The 17,731-nt window shown below is 40.4% G+C and overlaps 1 protein-coding gene and 1 long non-coding RNA gene across 3 annotated transcripts in view; one reads left to right on the top strand and one right to left on the bottom strand.

Moving 5' to 3' along the window:
• The first annotated feature begins 1,633 nt into the window (after window positions 1-1,633).
• On the top strand, window positions 1,634-4,534 carry LOC134488441 (uncharacterized). The gene is made up of 2 exons (XR_010066972.1): window positions 1,634-1,730; window positions 4,333-4,534. It is a non-coding gene; the product is annotated as an uncharacterized LOC134488441 (long non-coding RNA).
• Window positions 4,535-6,441: 1,907 nt separating this feature from the next.
• Window positions 6,442-17,731, bottom strand: part of KPNA5 (karyopherin subunit alpha 5) — a 40,584-nt gene continuing 29,294 nt past the window's right edge. Inside the window, exons 11-14 of one of the 2 annotated variants that reach the window (XM_063310765.1) lie at window positions 12,907-13,032; window positions 11,616-11,743; window positions 10,003-10,181; window positions 6,442-9,689 (exon numbers count right to left, since the gene is read on the bottom strand). In XM_063310765.1, coding sequence (XP_063166835.1) covers window positions 9,502-9,689; window positions 10,003-10,181; window positions 11,616-11,743; window positions 12,907-13,032 — 621 coding nt within the window. In that variant the 3' untranslated portion in view covers window positions 6,442-9,501. Of the gene's footprint in view, window positions 9,690-10,002; window positions 10,182-11,615; window positions 11,744-12,906; window positions 13,033-17,731 lie in introns of those variants that run through there. The other variant, XM_063310773.1, reaches the window with a different exon arrangement.

Here is a 17,731-nt window from a genome sequence, read left to right on the forward strand (position 1 = left end):
CTGGAATCGTGTATTAACAGAAAGATATCTCCTTTAGCAGTAGCCCTAATATATCCAACAATAGGGTGAACTAATGACCTCATTGACACAAAGAAGGGTATTTAGCATAGCTTTTTCAGAAGTCAGCTTTACACCCATTATTCTTGTTGTAAAACCATACACCTCTTTTTGTCAGGGGCACGCATGCATGCACACACACACACTGACGAAGCTTTATTAAATAATTCACATACCATAATTTGTGTTGAGGAGATTCTTTGAGAAATTATACATAGAGCTCAAAGGGATTTACTTTTGGACAGGATTACACTGTGAATACCTGTGGGCATAATCTTTGCACCTTTGAAAAGGCTTCTCCCTGTATACACATATGTGTGTGTGTGTATACATATATGTATGTCTATGTGTATATTTATCTCTACACACAGGCACACACACAGATACACAGAAACCTTTGTATGTATATAGGTATATGCTTGTAAATATTTGTAAATGCTGTTACCAATATTCACAAGTCTTCAGTGTTAAATATTTGCTGCTGAAAGCTAAACTGCCTGAAATCTGAATTGTGGTTTTGGACCATACCCTCACGTTTAATAAAATGGCTATTCTTTCACCAGCGTTGAAATGGATATCTTTGTGAACAGAAACTTCTTGTTATAAAAGAAAGGGTATAATTACACTCCCCTTAAGAATAAGGTTTTAAATTTATCTTCTTCTGGAATATTTTTGCGGGGTGGGGGGATGAACAACCAATAATAACTGCATTGCTTTTATAGAAATCCTCTTATGCAAAAATTTTATAATGCTTTATTGTAAGGTGAGACATCTCTTTGGGGATGAACAATAGAAACTAGCAGATTAAATTGGGAAGTTCTGGGGAGCGACTCAGTGAATAAGAATTCTAGAGGTATCTCTTTACAAGCAAGATGTTTGAAAGATCAAGGACTTTGATGGAGCCATTAGGGGACAGCAAGATGGTATGATCAATGAGGAATTATTCATCTAGTGGGTCAACATTTGGATCTTTTCTCTTTTTCTCAGCAGAAAAAATGAGCTATGGCAGAAGGGTTAACTTGTGAAAAGAGGATGGGTCGTACAGCTAGTTCACACAATTCCAGAAAAAAATGTTTGTGCAGATTTGTCACTGATTTGGGTACTTCCCTTGATGCTGCACTCCCTGGCTGTTTCGTTTCCAAGTTGCCACTCCACCATAGCCACAATTTTAGTGGATGGGGAGCTACCCACCTTCCCAATAACAATCGTAACTCTCATAAGAACCTTGCAGCAGCCAATACATGTCCAAGTTGGACCAGTTACCTAGCAATGCTTCCCTTTTTTGGGTAAAGATTTAATATCAAACTCCTTTATAACAGGGTCCAATTAATGCCTTGAGATGTAAGAAATAGTGTGGGCTATGTGGACAAAACTAAACCTGATCAGCCCTCTACAACCCAATAGTGAAGAACTGTAGCAGAAAAGAATTACAAGATTTATTGAACACTGCCCTCTTATGGATAGAGCACAAATTGCTGCTATGTTGGAATGTGGGAAAAAGTTGTGCTCACTTATAGCCACTTGCCTATCATGCTATAGATACCTGTCATGATAATATATTTCACTATATTTCAGTCTCAGCTGTCCCTTTTTCAGTACTTCTTTCTGCAGCCTTTGATCAGAAATAAAACTTCTAGATCCTTGCCTGCCTTCTCATCTACATCCCCAGGATAGTTAGTTAGTTAGTTAGTTAGTTAGTTAGTTAGTTAAAAGATTTACAAGGCCACCCTTATAAATGAAACTGTCAGATTCCTCCGATCAAAAGGTTCACAGAACCCCTTATCAGAGCATCTTCCATTGCTTCCTTATCAATGGGTCAGTCTCTCTGTTGCCAAATGGGAGGGGGTGTTGGAATGGAGTGTGAATTGCATTATTATGGCTAGAGATTTATGGTGGTTCACATCAAGGCCAGTCAGTAGAGATACACCAGCAACACCACCTGGATGGGAAGGGGGGTGACATACTTTCGTGGGAAAGGAAAGCAATTAAGGGAATGTAGTTTTAAATGTATGTTTTAGCAGGAATTCTCCATTCACAGCTTTACTTCTGTCCTAGTCATTTTGCTTCATTAAACAGTTAAAGGATCCTGGTCTCTTGACTGTCATTGTGTGAATGCTCCAATGGTCTAGTGATGACATTAAGCTGTGAAATCTATTGTATTCAAGAACTCTTCCTGGGGAAAGTTACTCAGTTGAGAGTTAACAAAATAATGCAGAAACATGGAAGATCCAAGGCGAAGGATCGCCCTCAACCTCCACCGAACGGACGGTGCTGTACGCCAAAGGGGAAGAAGATAAGGTTGAGTCAGAAGAGAGCTCCAGGAGCGGGGAAAGCGAGTGTGAAATGGAACCCCGGCTAAACACCACAGAGCTGGAGAGCGCACTCCTTACCCTCGACTTTGTGAGAGAACCCAAGACTCCGGATGTGATAGTGGAAGAACCGCAGATGGGTCCCTCACAGTCAGGCACAAAGGCGGTGGAGGGGAGAGCACCCCCACCCCTGGAGGCACAAGTAAGAGTGTTGAGCCCGGGGTCTCGTGGGACTGCAACAGACACCGATGGGACCCTGCAAGCGATTTGTGGGTTGGAGGCGAGGATGTCAGCCACGGAGGTGATGATGCAGTATGTATTGAAAGCCCTTGACACCCTGGCCTATCCCCTGGGTGAAGTTTCGACCCAGCTCTCCAGGGGGGCATCACCGGACCCACGAGGGAGACACCGAATGGTAACCCCCATCAGGGGGTTCGACTTCCCAGTTTGGCGACAAAGGAGTGGGGGCCACGCTGAAAGCCAAGAGGGATTGGTAGGAGCTCCTGCAGGCGAAGTGGTGCACCTGGGGACCCTGAAAGAGATACAAGTCAAATTCAATGGAGATCCCTGGCAGCTGGCGTTTTTCTTAACCAACGTGTCCATTTATATGCGGGAATTTGGGTCCTGTTTCCCCACGGAATACAAGAAGGTGAGCCAGGTCGGCACGAGGCTTTGCAGAGCCGCAGGGGATTGGTATGTGCAGCTGCACAATGCCGTGGCACCTGAGCTGAACAACTTGAGGGAGTTCATGAAAGCCCTGAGGGAAAGGTTTGAGCACCCCCTAGATAAGTTGAGAGAAAAATCGGCCATCCAGCAGCTCAGGCAAGGGGGGAAAAGTGTAGCACAGTATGCTATGGAGTTCAAAGCCCTGGCAGGGAAAGTCATGGACTGGTCAGAGACCACCAAGATTGATTACTTCAATCAGGCTTGCAACCTGAGGTCCTGAGATGGGCGTTTTGCAGAGGGGATCCCCCCACTCTAAAAGAATGGATCTGCCTGGCTGGGGAGGTTGAGAACACCCAGTACCAATTCCGTAGGCAATTGAGAGTGCAGGCAGCAGGGAGGAATACTGGGGCTCCGGGCCAATTCCCCTTTGCCCAATGAAGGCTGTTCCGAGACAAAGAGGACACCAAGGACTGCACCTGGAAAAAAGGCGGCTGCTTCAAATGTGGTAAAGACACACATCAAGCAGCAGAGTGTCCCCGCGGAGGACCAGAGGCAGCCAAGTCGGGAGTGAAACCGGCCAAGACCCCATCACCCAAACGCAAAGGGGCTGCTGCAACCGCGCTGGCCCGCAAAGACCTAGATGCTGGGCCACTGCTGGAGTCAAGTGAGGATTGGGAGCCAGAAGAACAGAAACCGGCAGGAAACGAATTTCACCTGTTTTGAATCGCGCCCACAAGCAGGTGGAAAATCTCGGGCGCAACATGCCAGTTTCTGAGGAGGAGGAAGGGGAAGACCCTCTGGTGAGTGATGACTGCCCCACGTTACTAATCAGGGTGGAATTAAAAAACGTGAGAACACGTCACAAAGCCAACCTGACAGTGATGTTAGACTCGGGGTGTACCAAATGCTTAATCCACTCCGCACTAATCAACACACTAAGCCTTAAAACTAAGAGACTTAAACAGCCCATCGTGTTTACCCAGATGGATGGTTCCATTGTCCATGGGGGCCCTGTGGAGTTTTGAACTGAAACTGTAGCCATGAGGTTGGGGGGCACAAAGAAACCTTGCAATATTGTGGCCCCCATAGCAAACTATTCAATCATATTGGGGCTACCGTGGCTAAAAAGTAGACCACAAATAGACTGGGGGACTGGCTCCTTAATGTTCAAAGATGGTGTTAGTAACCCACAACTCTGGGCAGCTCACAACAATAATATTGGCTATCCATTGCTTATAAGAAACAGCAATGATTGGATGAAGTTGTATGTATAACTGCACATGTATCTATTATTATACAGTAACTAGCCCATGAGCCAGTGTGGCACAGTAGTAGAGGTGTTGGACTAGGAAGACCCTGACAGGCCCTCTGGATGAATCCTTTGGGCTTCTCCCCAAAGCCTGCTGTCTCTCTTTATTTCTTAGATCAAAGGCACCAGCCAAGATGGGTCTCAAAATATGGAGCTGTTCTTGACCGACAAATAACAGAAAGATGCTACCTTGTCTTGCAAGTAGTTATGGTTTATGCTCCTTTTGTTATATTTCCAATCAAACAGTAGCTGGAAAAGGCATCAAGCGACTCTAAGGTGCAAAGCAGTGAATATAAATTAAACCTTAAATAATAAAAAAATCGAACAGGGTGGAGCTGAAAGTTAGTTGCGGAGAACTGACTGCTTTCAGTAATTCTACGCCTAGCTGGATTCCAGCAGGATTCTCCCCACCAGCCCAGGAATGAAAAAGTATCTGTGCTGGGGAACTATTCTAATAGTTCCCCCTTTTGCTTCAGTTGTGATTTTAGCTACATAAGGATGAACATTGGGAGAACTGAAATTATAATTAGCATGAGTAATGATTTTGAAAATATTGCAATGCACTTTGGTAATATAGGGGGAAAGACTAAGCTCTTAAGCACAAAATTGCAATTCTCCAGTTTTGCTAAAGTATTGACTGAAGGAATGTAATTTGGGAGGACAAAATGATTCAAGTTACAACTAGATGCATTTTATGAAATATGTTTATGATATAAAACTGGCATGGGTGTTCCTGACCCCTTTATCCACTAGGTAAGAATTCACTCCCAGAACATCTGGAGGTTGCCATTTTGGGACAGGCTGCAGTAAGCGTTCAGTGAAGAGTGGTGTCTCTCAACACGATCTGCCACTCATCTTTCCCACTATGGCCAACTGCTTGCTTCCTGAGGCTGTTAGTTTTCCTGGAACAGCACATGAGAACAGCCCATGTTTACCATGAAATGGCTGCTCTGTCTTTGCAGGCTGCTGAAAACCATGAAACCCTAACAGCTGGAACATTAGCAAGAAAGCCACATTGCACGAACAGTTTGCAGAGTCAAAGGTTAAATAGTGTGATTGCTACCCATTACTGGAGGCAGGCTTGGAACAAAAGCAGTAGCTGCACAGTTGATAAGAAACTCATTTTGGACAACTGAAGAAAAATCAAAAGGAACTACTTGTATTTTTTTGACACGTATGTAATAAATGGGTCATGAGACGATTCTTCTGTTTCAACATCACAAGTAGCTACAGTAATTAAAGCATTAAATCAAAATTAACTAAGTTTGCTCTGAAACTTTGCTTCATCTGCCATCTGCCTCAATTAAACAGTAACTGTCTACAGAGATTATACTTGGAGCGTATCTTCAGATAGTGGTAGCCCAAGTCTATCATACATACTGCACATTGGAGTTCTCCAGGCCTAGGGGGATCAATACTGAAGCAGAGGTACTTGGAATATAAAAATCCATCTACCCTAACATTAGGCTTGTTAAAATGTATTAACCAAATATCCTGATGAATAAATTTGTTAAATACTCTACTAAATTTAAAACGCCCATTTTGCTATTGTTACAAATTGCTTTATTTCTCAAGTACAAATGACATCATTGGTTTCTGTTTCCCAGCACAATTAAATAAGGTTCATGGCTCTTAAGAGAAAAAATACAAGAACTTTTTTTCCTCACAGATTCATCTGTGGTATTTTTTTAAAGCATAGATACTTATTATCCCAAATTAGTTTAGTTCTAGCCAAGATTTCAAAGCAATTCATGCAACTGAAATTATGTTACAGAAAAAACCTCAAATTATTTTATTCACAATGCACAATTTCCTTTCCCGCCATCAAAAACTTATTTCTATTGTGCCTTCAAGGTCAGCATATTGCTAAAATAGTGTTCCCTAGTCTGCTACCCTTCAGCTAAGTTTGGGTTTTGTTCTATAATTTCCAGGGCAGTGGGATCTAATACACTTGGAAGACATGGGTTGGAAAACTCTGCAGTAAGAAATTGTTCTCTCATGTATCAGCAATTAAATTCTACTGAGATCAATCAGGGATATTCACAAAAATGTTTGCGCAGGATTCTGACTTGGCTAACCAAAATAAATATACACAATGTGTTATCATGTAAAATACCTTTATTAATTTTGCATTGTAGTTTTGAGTAGTAACACTCTCTAATATTGCATACTGTTCATATTTGTAGATTTGTCCAGAGCCTCTAGTTTGTGTCAATGATGCAATAAATTACAGATGATCATTTGAAACAATAAAAAATGTATAGTGTCTTTTTATAGATCTCAATTCTTTTAGCAGTTTCTAAATACATTTTAGTTAATATAACAAAATGTAAATGAAGTCGCAAGCAAATAAATCCAACTTAAATAATATGTAAAAGTAATTGTACTTTGCTTTAAAACCATAATCCATCTATCTTCTAAATGTAAACCTGCTTGAGTAAAAGCACATTATATTTTGTATCTGAAATACATACTTGACCTAGTTGCATAGTTTAACATCATGTTAAATTCAGGCCATTACATGAGAATCTGTCAGTCTGAATTAGGAAGGAATTCCTAAATCTTAATTTTTTTTTAAACTTTTCAAAGATGTACAATTTAGGACTACCTTTTTCTGTAATCCTACATAGCCTGCAGATGTCATTCATATCTGTTCTATTAAAGGGCTGATTCCTGCAATCTCTTTCTAAATCATGCAATGTTTTTTTAGTCTCATTTGTAAAAGAATTTGATGGACATTTAAGTATTCAAAATTAATGTCAAAATTATGTCTTTAGCAATATACAGAAACTATCATACTCATGATCTATACAAGATAAAATCATCCTTTTGAAACAGTTAATTTACATTTGAGATTAAGGTTTCTTCTAAGTTTCATATGTAATCCTACATTTTGTTCAGATAGCATTTATTCATTCATTCTGAAATTAAGAGCAGGCACAACTGGTAATTTTTGTAATGCAACAAAACTATGGCACACCCTGTCACCTTTTTTTTTTTTTTACATTCTAGAGTAATTCTGATAAATGCAGTTTCAATTGACCAATTAGTTACACTGTACTTGGAATGAATAAATTGTTATAAAACATCCCAAACACCCAAATTTCAAAATATTATCCCATTATCCACTGACAGGTATGGGATTCCTAGCTGCAGATTTATGCAGACTCCCTGTATCTTATACTGGATTTCCAGCAAGTATCCAAATGAGGCGGCTTCTTCAGTTATGATCCCCTATTCATACATATCTATTTTTAACTAATACGCTTATAATTTCCACAAACATCAATTCCACCATTCTTTGTAAGTAAATGTTGTTGTTATACTACCTTTGTGAAGGCTATGGGCCATGTTGCAGTGAATCTTCTATGTAGCAGAAATATGTATGTCAGCTACTACAATGGAAACTGTAGAACTATCTCCAGAGGCCATGACAGCAGAGTTAACACAGGAAGCAGCTGAATTCTGCTTGAACACTCCAGCCTTTAATTCCTGACCCACATGAAAACTGCTAAGTAATCTAACAGCTTAATTCAGAAATACCTCATAATATTGATCTGGCACTGAAACAAGGGGGTGTCTGTAACAATGATGTAAGGTGCATGGCAAATTGACTTATTTTCCTTGGCATATCTTTGGCAGATCATTCTTACAGAACTTGAATATGTGATAGAAAGATCAGTATTTTAACTCAAATATGTGTTCATGAATTCAATGAACTTTTTGAAAATTTGAGTACGCTAATTTGAAATTTACACAGTATTTTAAAAAGGCAATCACTTGTAGGTATTATACATAACTTTTTAAAAGTGTTACACAGATCAAGACATTTCTGATAAGCAAAATTAATCAGAGTACTTTAACTGTGCTATCTCTCCCACAATTCATATATTCAAATTCTAAAACAAATGGCCTCAAGTGTTCATCCTAGTTTAAAATAAAATTGACTGGCATTATATAAACTTATTTTACATATGTTGCCAGAAATAATTGTATAGTCAAGTGTTTTCCTTCAATTAGTTGGAAAATGATTTTTCCCAGTACTACTAATGATCTGTTACAAAATATGCTTTTGGTGGTCTGTTTAAAATAAGTTAGAAAAAATTGTCAAACCTTTAAAAAAGGGGTTTTATAATGTATTCATATATTTGGGCAACCATAATACACTGTGTAAATAAATAATCTAATTTTGTTCTCTAAAAAGGGTATATTGCAGTCTCACACACTTCAGTAGCTTTTAAGTTAAACATGGATATTTCATTTCAGAATTCCTAGTATGCAATTGTAGAAAGTTCCCTTACAATAATCCAATAATCATTACAATATAAACATACTTTTCTAATTGATAATCAAAGTTCCGACTAGCTAGATAAAAAGCTCCAGCAATTTAATGGACAAGTATCAGCAGATAAAGCTTTCCACAACATGGCAATAAAATGTCATTAACCTGCCATTATAAAAAAATTGACTGCAGTAGTTAGTTCTAGCACTGGCAACTTTTGCAATTCCACAGAAATTAAAAGGATGAAGAAGGAACTTCCTTTACATAACTAGGAACAAAGCCTACAAATTGAAACTGGCTACCTCTATTCACACAGCAGAAATATTGTATTTTTGACATAATATTTACTGTTATGTTATGTAACCAGCAATGTGCCCCTAGAAGTGTTATGCTTTTAAATATATTTCACCAGTTTATCGCAAAGTATCATGTGTAAAACTATATTTTCACTATTTAAATAAATAATCTTCACATTCTAAGTTTAGCATTTACTAGGAGCTTATGTCTGTAGTTCTGAAACATCTTTTTTGCTCCAATGTATAGAGGTAGATTTTAGTGTAGCTTGGGCTTATCAACCCTACTGCCAAAATCCAAAATATCACAGCTGCTTATTGATAATGGTGCAATTTTAGCAACTGCTTGAAAACTCAGTATCTGCTGTCTGCTCTGAGGTGAGAATTCAAGCTTTGTAATATTATGTTTTAACTTGTGAATAGTTGGTATTTCTAGAAACAAGACAATGGAAATACACAACAGAAAAAGAATGGACACATGTGAGCGCATGAGTTGCTCCTGTATCTCCTTCAGCAAAACGTTCCCAATCTGGGTAGCAATGAAGGCCACCACAAAGTGCTACTGCCCTCTGTTTGTGTGAAGGATTACAGTTGGAACCCTTCCATTGGGGCTTCCTGTTGCTGAAACACAAATTGCTGCTCATTTTCATCCACCCGTGGCACAATGTTTGCATCTTCCTCTTCCACACCAAAATAATGTTCAATAAGATCAAAAGCTTTTTGGTAGATTTCTTGGTTTTCATGACTTTGAAGAATTTCAATTTTATCCAGTCCTGGAATTAAAGAGAGATAAGAGGTCAGTAAGATCTATACTGCTCAACATGCTCAAGAACTGCTCAGTAATGAACAGTTCTTAATTCCACAAACAGACAAAATAAAAACATTTCTTGCCAACTCCCAGAATAGCAAACAAGGGACGTGCAATCCAATCTTACATACTGTTACCTATCGGTAAATCTTATGTTTATTAGGACTCATTCCCCACATAAAAGTTCATAGCATTACAACACTACAGAAGTGACAATTTTTCAGTAGAAGCATTTTCATATTAGTGACTCGCTGTGACATTAAATCACCACCTCTTACCATATGCTTCCTCTATACGGGCACAGTAAGGATTGACACCAATTCCATTTTGCTTTGATTCTTGTTCTCCATGTCGCAATATGTTTTCAAGTCCATTCAAAGCTACCTGGACTATTTTAGAGTCCATCACAGTCAGAAGATCACATAGAGGCTTGGTACAACCTAATGCCACTAAGTAACTTATATATAGTAGGAGGAAAAGAAGATAGAAAATAACTAATCAGGTTTTTTTGTTGTTGTTGTTGGTTGTAATATTCTTCATACAAGGATGCTTTCAACAAACAATATTGAAAATATCATTTTGAATACAGTATGTTATTAAAACAAACGCACACTCTTTATATAGTTAATGTGTAAGCAATTTTATCCCAAACATCAACAATGCTTCTATTTTAAACTGAATGATCTGAAAACTAAATGATCTATTAACATGCTTTGATTTCCAACCTGAACTCATGTCATATAATTTCTACTCATATAAAAGTGGTAACACTTTAACACTGTGAATCAATGTATTATCAAGCATGTAAAGGTGAGAAATTAAACAGAACATTTATTTTTCTTCTGAAGATACATGCTTTACAAAATTATTGCTCATGAAAACACTGGGGAAGAAAAATAAGATTTGCCTTCCTAAAGACGGTATTTCTTTTCTTTGAGAGTGCTCACACATACAGGTTTGATTCACATATTCTTCTAAGACACAGAGTGGTAATTTGGTTTTGGCTTAATATGATGCATGTGCACAGCCACAGTGGTTTGTAAACCATGGCATTTGAGATAACTCTACATATGGGCTACTATTGGTTAAAACAAACAATGGCTTAGCAAAATGTGTAAACCTAGCCAATCAGGGATCATTTATTACTTAGGCCACACTGCTATATAGCCAGCAGATCCCCTGAGGAATGGCCTATGGTCTAAGAATAATCTGAGAGGTCTTGTCCTCCGTTCTTTTAATGTGGGAACTCAGACAGACCTCTATGGTACTGGATAGAATCAAAAACATCCTCCCTAAGACATCCTTGCCCCACTGGCTGCCTGTTTTCAGACATACGTTGCAAATGTTTTTAATACCAGTAAGTCTAGGAACATGCAGCTTTGGCAAGTTTGAAATCATATTAGATGTGGTGTTTTTTATTCTTTCTATTTTATGGTACTGCATACTTAACAAGTTGCTACTTCTTATTTTATTTTGATTACTTTTTATTTCAATTATTTTATATTTTATATTATTTCTTATTTTGATTTTAACCTTTTATTTTTTTACTATATATTATGTCACAAGCTACTTTGACAGTATTTAGAACAAAGAAATATGAATATACCATATGCATATTTACATAAATAAGAAATGCAGAAAAGGTATTCAAGGCATAATATGACTCCTTCCTGCAGCTTCTCCTAAGCTGGGGCCAGAATTCCCAGTCACTATAGTGTTGGTCACTGAGAGTTGGGGGGCATACAAGTTTAATAAATTATTATTATTATTAGAATTTTGAAGCTGTAGCCCTAACCATCTGGGAGCACCAAGGTGGGAAAAGTTGCCTTACTAAATGAAAAAAGCTCCTTTCAACTATCAGCACTGCTATGAATCAATTGCAATCTATTACCTAATCTGTTGAGGAGTCCCTCCTGACGTTGCATTAGTGATGGCCCATGCTGCTTCCTTTATAGTACGAAATTCAGCTTTCTGAAGAATTTCAATCAATACTGGAAATATATTTGCATCTATAACAGCCTAAAATAATAATAATAATAATAATAATATAACTGAAGTTCTTTAAGTCAACAGACTAACCAGGTACTGAACTTACAATAAACTCTCAATTTTATAGACCCCCATTCAATAGCCTCTAAATGAACCAGGAAAAAAAAATGGACTTGACCCCCAAATAACAAAAATATTTCAAAAATGCCTGGACAATCAACATACTTGACATCAATTTATATCATCTATGTAGTAACATATGCAAATGATTGATACAAATGATGTAAATTAATGCAATTAGTTCAATTATGTAAATAAAATGAAATATAAATACAAATAAAAATAAAACAAATAAATTTTAAAAAACATTAACAAAATTAAATCAAAATTAAAAAGAAATTTGCAGTAATTATGCAAGTAATGTACATATGGATTTCATGGACATTTAAATTTATGGATATGAGGTTTTATTGCAACTGAACAATACATTTTCAATAATATTGTGGGGAAAACGTCATTTTCAATGAAAAAAAGAAACCATATTAGATATTTTACTGAAATATGTAACATACGGTATGTTTGGCAAAGAGACAGTGCTTTGCTTACTCTTCTAATGACAGTACCAAATTCAGTATGGTCTACATGGCCTCTTATCACTCATAGGATATCTACAGCTGCTTTAAAATATTGGCAGAGTTTAGAGTATCAGTGGATACTTTTTTCTGTATGAAAAGCTGCAGCCAAAATTTTCATTCATTCATTTATCAAATTTATATGGCCACCCATCTCACACAAGATGACTCTGGGCAGCATACAATAAAACAATTAAAACATATTATAAAACAAATAATTAAACATAAATAAAAACACTTATTTTGTCTGATGTCTAATTTGAACAATGGATAACTGACTTTAAAACACAGATGGTCTCTCAGCCAGATTCACAAGAACCAACCCTTGTTACTAACATCACAATGAAAGACAAAGTAGACAAGTAATATACCATAGTTATGCTACATACATCACGGTCACCTCCAGATGAAGCTGCCCATCCCATCTACCCAGCCTTATTCATTGTATTCTGGGTAGATTAAACAAAAATACATGAGGTTGAAGAACAGAACAAGAAGAAAAAAAATATTAAAGGTCAAAGTAAGTATACTGTACATAACAAGGACAACCAAATACATTACCTGAATCTGTGCTCTGTTTCCTGCAGTGATGTTAGATACTGTCCAGCATGCTTCTTTTCGAATAGATTCCTTGGGACTACTCAGCAAATGTAAGAGACAGGGTAATGCAGAGCAATTTAGAATTACCTAAAATAATTTGAAAGATGAAAAGTTCTGCCTAAACAATGTAAAATAAAACGCATTCCACATAGCTGCAGTAACACAGTATTCACATGTCAAGTTACTGTTTCAGTGCACAGTATATATACAGAAAAAAGATACAACATTATGCTTTCTGAAAAATCTGTTCCGGATCTCAATAAAAACTAAATGTGAAGGTGCACAGATGCAACACAAAAAAAAGACAAAAAAGGTACATAATAAACAAACTATTAAATTACTATCTATATTCAAAAAGCTGGACCTATCAAACTGTATGTGAAATGAAAATAATTCCAGCCAGTCCTGCAATGCAAAGACTGTTGAACACCACTACAGTCAATAGTTCCTGTGGTCTTCACATTTTGCAAGACTACAACTGTGACGAACCTGACTCCATTACTGCACAGCTAGATTGCATGTCTCTCACGTAGCCTCAGAATGCTGTATATTCCCTTATAAGGGCATGACTTGTATTTCCCTATTCTCTTTGTACTCACTCCCCCGCCCTGATAGAACTGCTGAATAAAAGGAGGTGGGGGCGTGGCACCAGGAGGCAGTACCAGCAACCTCCTGAGATGTGGCGTCTCTCACCACAAAAGAATCCTGTACCTACCGTTGTTTTTTCGACCTCACCCTCGCGAGGGAATCGTTGGCTCATTCCCCCCCAGGGAATCCCATAGACCGAAGGGCGAAGGACTGGTCGCGCGACGCGACAACTGGGGGCTCGTCCGGGATCCCTTCGGTCTCACAGTGTGATCTCTGTCTAGAGGTGCACTGCCTTCACTCTCGTTACTACGCACCTGGCAAAGGCTCTGCAATCGTAAGTAATGGGCTCCCCACTCTCCAAAGTTTCGTCAGTTCATAGGGACGAACTTTATGATTTAGTGAAGAAGGCTAACTCTTGTCAAAAGGCTAACGGTACGACCATCTTTCCCATTTCAAAAAATTCGGTGACTCAACTCCTACTGTACATGGAGAGACACTGCCCTGTCTATCCTTCAGAGGGGTCGCTCAAAGCATCCACTTGGGAAAGGATAGGAAAATATTTTCATGATACCCCACGAGCACCCGTGCCTATTCTGACTGCCTGGAAGGCTGTTATGGCGGCCATCAACACTCTTTACCCTCCCCCGTCTTCCCCGGAAACTTGCCCTTCTCCTCCCGGCCCAAAAACCCCACCCCCTCTTGCCGCCCATCTCGATGCTGCCTCACCACCACCCCCTCCATACCCAGCCGTTCCTCCTCCCCCTTCAGCTCCAACCCCCGACTCCCCTCAACACCACCCCCTAGGAGGCGCCATCACTGAACTCCTCTCCTCCCCCCTCTCATTGGAAATGGAGAGTCCCTCTGCCTTTCCCATGACCATCGGCCTAGGGGCGGCGGGAGGAAATTTGTATAACAATATTGAACTTAAGGTTTTGAAACAAATCAAAGATGCTGTAACCACCTACGGCTTGCACTCTCCTTTTACTAGGGGAGTTTTAGACTCTTTAGTTACTGCTAACACTGTTATGTTATTGTATGATTGGAAAATGCTTTTTTCTATGCTTATGACCCCGGCGCAATACGTTGTGTGGCAATCTGAATACGACAAAGGGGTGGAAGTAGAAATTAGAAGAGGTCTTCCCGCAGGGGTGACCGCAAATCAATTATTAGGAAAGGGACAATTCGCAACCTTAGTCCAGCAACAGAACTCCCCCCGTCGTTGTTTTGCTATTATTCACATGTGCGCCATGAATGCTCTCAAAAGAGTGGATGATTCCGACTCTCAATCCACCCAAACGTTTTTGAAAATAATGCAAGAACCAAATGAACCATATGCTTCCTTCATAAGTCGCCTTCAGATTGCTTTAGACCGACAAATTGATAATGCCACGGCTAAACAAGAGCTGCTAATGAAACTTGCTTTCTCTAACGCTAATCATGACTGCCAGACCATTCTGCAACCCGCAGTCAATCAACCGGGTGTAAAGCTTGCAGACTTCCTGCAACTCTGCAGAATCGTTGGTACCACCTCTCATAAAGTGAGCGCTCTCGCTGCTGCCATTACCACCTCGCTACCTTCTACTAACCCCTCCCCTCAGCTCCATTCCCCGGAAGCCCTCGCAATCACTCGTCATGGAAATTGCTTCAATTGTGGGAAGCCGGGCCACTTTAAGAATCAATGCCGTGCACCCGGGGGAGGTGGGGCGCCCCCTTCCACTCAAAGGGGGCCGCCCCCCCCTCCAAACCTAAAACTCCTTGTCCCAGGTGCCGCAAAGGCTATCATTGGGCCTCGCAATGTCGCAACAACTCCTCCCCTCACCAGCCTTCGGAAAACTAGATCGGGGGTTGTCAGCTAACCCCGCCCCAAAGGCTGAATTACCCATCACCAGCTTCCCTGTGGAGTTGGCAGAGGATCTTTTGTATGACGATCCGGGGGCTGTCCTTTCCCTTCCTCTTGTTGTCACGCTGCATAAACCCCTCCCTCCTTTTACCCCTGCTTTGCTTATTCCCAACTCCTCGCTCACGCTTGAGGGAATGGTTGCTGCTCCCTATTTGTATGACTCGTCAGATTTGACACAAATTGCTCTGGCAGGAGTGGGAGATAGGTGCTTTTCCTTAGATAAAGGAACAATTGTCGCCACGCTCATACTTCTCCCTTCTCCTGATATGCCATCATTGTTTGCCTTGCAGCAACCAGTCCAAACCTCTAAACCCACCCTCCTTGTCACACTAAATGGTCGCTCTTTCGAAGGCTTGATTGACACCGGCGCCGACGTCTCTGTCATTCGTTCCGCTGAATGGCCCTCCTCCTGGCCTATCGCCGAAGCCTCCTCGGTGCAAGGAGTAGGCGGAGCACAGGCCGCTAAGGTCAGCTCTCATTGGCTTTCTGCTGTGACTGCTCATTCTCATATTACAGCTTATCTAAAGCCTTATATCTTGCCTTTGCACTGTAACCTATGGGGCCGTGACTTGCTTTCACAGTTCCACGCTTTTATTTAACTTCCCTAATGGCTTTACAGGACCCTTTAGGGTCTCTCTCTCTCTCTCTCAAAACCTCTGTGCCGGTATGGGTTGATCAATGGCCACTTACCAAAGAGAAACTGGACGCCTTACATATCTTGGTCCAACAGCAGTTAATTGAAGGCCATATCGAAACCTCCACCAGCCCATACAATACTCCGGTATTTGTCATCAAAAAGAAGTCTGGCAAATGGCGCCTCCTACAGGATCTTAGGGCTATCAACACCATCCTTCAGCCCATGGGACCTTTGCAGTGTGGACTTCCCAACCCCAACTTGATTCCGGAAGGACACGACCTTATTGTAATAGACCTCAAGGATTGTTTTTTTTCCATACCTTTGGCACAAAAGGACAGAATTATTTTCGCATTTACGGTACCGGAACTTAACAATTCAAAGCCTACTGCTCGGTACCAGTGGAAGGTCCTCCCACAAGGCATGTTGAACTCACCCACAATGTGCCAATTTTTTGTCGATAAAGCATTGCAACCCTATAGATCCCAATTTCCGCATTTTCTTGTGTATCATTATATGGATGACATTTTAGTCGCTGCTGAGGGCCCGAAAGGGACAGTTCAAAAAACTTTTCCTATTCTTTTAGCCACCCTAGCAACGGCAGGGTTGCACGTTGCACCAGAAAAGGTCCAGTCTCGTTATCCAATGCAATATCTAGGCCACAAAGTTTTAGCCTCCACGGCTGCCCCACTTCTACCTATGCTCACGCTTCCCCAGCCGACCACCTTGGTCCAATTACAACAATGTCTGGGGGTCATTAACTGGGCCCGCGCATACCTCGCTTTAACTACACCCATGTTATCACCTTTATTCCAAGCGTTAGTGGGTTTGACAAACCCAGCTGACAAGGTGTACCTTACAGAACAACAATTGCATGCCCTACAACAGGTCAATGCCGTCCTTACGACCCAATGGGTGGACCGTGCGCTCACTGACAAACCACCCTCTCTTGCCATTCTTTCAACACATCAATTATTAACTGCCATCATTGTCCAAACGTCTGATAACAAACATCTACATATTTTAGAATGGCTACACTTGCCACACACACCTAAGACATCCATCATCACCAGAGCAGCACAAATGGCCTCTCTTGTTGAGAAAGGCCGGAAGAGGATTAGAGCCCTAATGGGACTGGATGTTTCCACCCTGTACATTCCCCTTAAGGTTATTCAATGGGAACCCCTCCTACAAAACTCCACTGCACTGCAGGATGCCTTGGAGGACTGGTGTGGCCAGGTGTCATGCCATCTTCCCCCTGATCCTCGATTGCAACTGTTGCGAACAGTACCCTTCACACTAACCTCGCCGTTCGTTCAGCAGCCACTCAAGGAAGCCCTCACTGTTTTTACAGACGGCTCCAAAACCATAGGGGCTTGTACATGGCAAAATAATTGCAAATGGCATAAACGCCTAACAGGCCCACAAGCATCTGCCCAACAGGCTGAGTTAGCCGCTTTCCTGTTAGCCTTGTCCCTTTTCCCAGAACAGCCTTTGAATGTTATATTAGATAGTATGTATGTCACTCAAATGGCTGTGGCCATGTTTGATGCATATATTTCCCCTGTTACCCCCCCCTCTCTCATGACGCTTTTTTTGCAGCTTCAAACTCTCCTGAAGGACAGAACATCCCCTTTGTTTGTAGCGCATATTAGAAGCCACCA

This window comes from Candoia aspera, chromosome 1, assembly GCF_035149785.1.
Source record: "Candoia aspera isolate rCanAsp1 chromosome 1, rCanAsp1.hap2, whole genome shotgun sequence".
NCBI lineage: Eukaryota > Metazoa > Chordata > Lepidosauria > Squamata > Boidae > Candoia > Candoia aspera.